The sequence below is a fragment of the Hydra vulgaris genome, chromosome 03 (assembly GCF_038396675.1).
Source record: "Hydra vulgaris chromosome 03, alternate assembly HydraT2T_AEP".
Classification (NCBI taxonomy): Eukaryota; Metazoa; Cnidaria; class Hydrozoa; order Anthoathecata; family Hydridae; genus Hydra; species Hydra vulgaris.
Window position 1 is genome coordinate 46,101,353 of NC_088922.1, and position 1,697 is coordinate 46,103,049.

Here is a 1,697-nt window from a genome sequence, read left to right on the forward strand (position 1 = left end):
GGGCTGCAAATGAAGGGTTTATAACAAAACAGGCTGTTTCTTTGTTAAAGTATCTATGTTCACCGCAGAGAAATGAAAATGGTGCAGATGAGTTAAAAAATCAAGTTAAAGCAGACAGGGAAGCCGATGAGATGACAGAATCAGAAGAGTTTGAATTACATAATGTAATACACGTAGCACTCAAAGAATCAGGAGTGCATAAAATTGATAAATTCTCTGGTCTATATGCTAACTATAGCGATCCGGCTACTTGGGTCGTATTTGATGATGAAATGCGACAACTTTTATAGAAAAAATGGAACATGGACCAAAACAAGTCAATCAGTTTGACTTTCCTAAGGACAGTATGCAAAAAAAATTTTCAAAAAACTATTACAACTGCCGGCCGGTCGATGGAGATGAAGTTCGCAGACATTGGCGGCAGTATTCTGTAAATAATGACTCTGTGTATTGCTTCTGCTGCAAACTGTTTACCAGTAGCACAACAGCTGCGTCATCTCTTGGTTCACATGATTAGAAAAAACTTGTCCGCAATTCTGTCAGGATGTGAGAAAAGCAGTGAATATCTAGCGAATTTTTAGACAAGGAAAAAGTTTGAGCCGCAACTGCGAAACAATAAAATAATTGATGCCGAACATTTGCGTCTTGTTAAAAAAGAAGAACAGTATTGGCAGCAAATATTGAAACGGCTGATACCTTTAGTTAGAGTTCTTGGAATGCAAAATCTTGCTTTTCGTGGAACACATGAGAAACTGAACACTGCTGATAACGGAAAATTTCTGAAATTTGTGGACTTTTTAGCTTTGTTTGACCCACTTATGGATAAGCATCTTCGAAAGATTAAAATTAAAGACAATGAAACACATGTACATTACCTAGGCAAAGACATACAAAATGAATTGATTCATCTTTTATCAGATGCAATCAAACAAAAAACTCTAATATCTGCTTGTGATGCTAAGTACTTTTCAATAATTATAGATTACACACATGGTGCTGGTCATGTTGAACAAATGACTATGATCATTTGTTGGATGATTTCAAATACAGAAAATAGCAATGCAGCAACAGCATCTATAAAGGAACATTTCTTAGATTTTGTGCCCCTAAAAAAAACAACTGGTGCTGGAATGGCTGAAACTATCATTAAGCAGTTAGGCAAGATGTCTTTATCTATTGAAAACTTACGCGGTCAAGGATATGACAATGGCAGAAATATGATGGGGAAAAATAAGGGTGTCCAACGAAAAATTTTAGATGTCAATCCCTGAGCATTGTTTATTCCTTGCTGTGCACATACATTGAATTTGGCTGTTAATGATGCTGTTAAATGTTGCTTAGAAGCAACAGCCTTCTTTGATCTGGTGCAACGTGTATGTGTATTCTTTTCTGCATCAACTCGTCACAGTTAAAATTGCAGTCAGTTTAAAGATACCTGCACTTTTTGAACCCGAATCAACCCGTATCAGAAGAAACAATAAACAATTTACATATGAAGGAGATGACGAATCTATTCAAGATCCAAAAGAAAAATTTAAAATAAACTTTTACTTTGCTATTCTTGACACAGCAATACAATCGGTTGAAGAAAGATTTACTCTTATACAAACAATAAGTTCGTTGTTTGATTTTCTCTATAATGTTCACAGTTAACAGAGTGTAACTAGCAAAGAAGTTATGGAACATTGCTTGAATCT

At 35.4% G+C, this 1,697-nt stretch overlaps 1 protein-coding gene across 1 annotated transcript; it reads left to right on the plus strand.

Moving 5' to 3' along the window:
• Positions 1-295: 295 nt before the first annotated feature.
• Positions 296-1,271, plus strand: LOC136078719 (zinc finger MYM-type protein 1-like). The gene is made up of 2 exons (XM_065794509.1): positions 296-430; positions 582-1,271. Exons 1-2 carry the CDS (start codon positions 296-298, stop codon positions 1,269-1,271), a joined length of 825 nt encoding a protein of 274 aa, XP_065650581.1.
• The last annotated feature ends 426 nt before the right edge of the window (positions 1,272-1,697 follow it).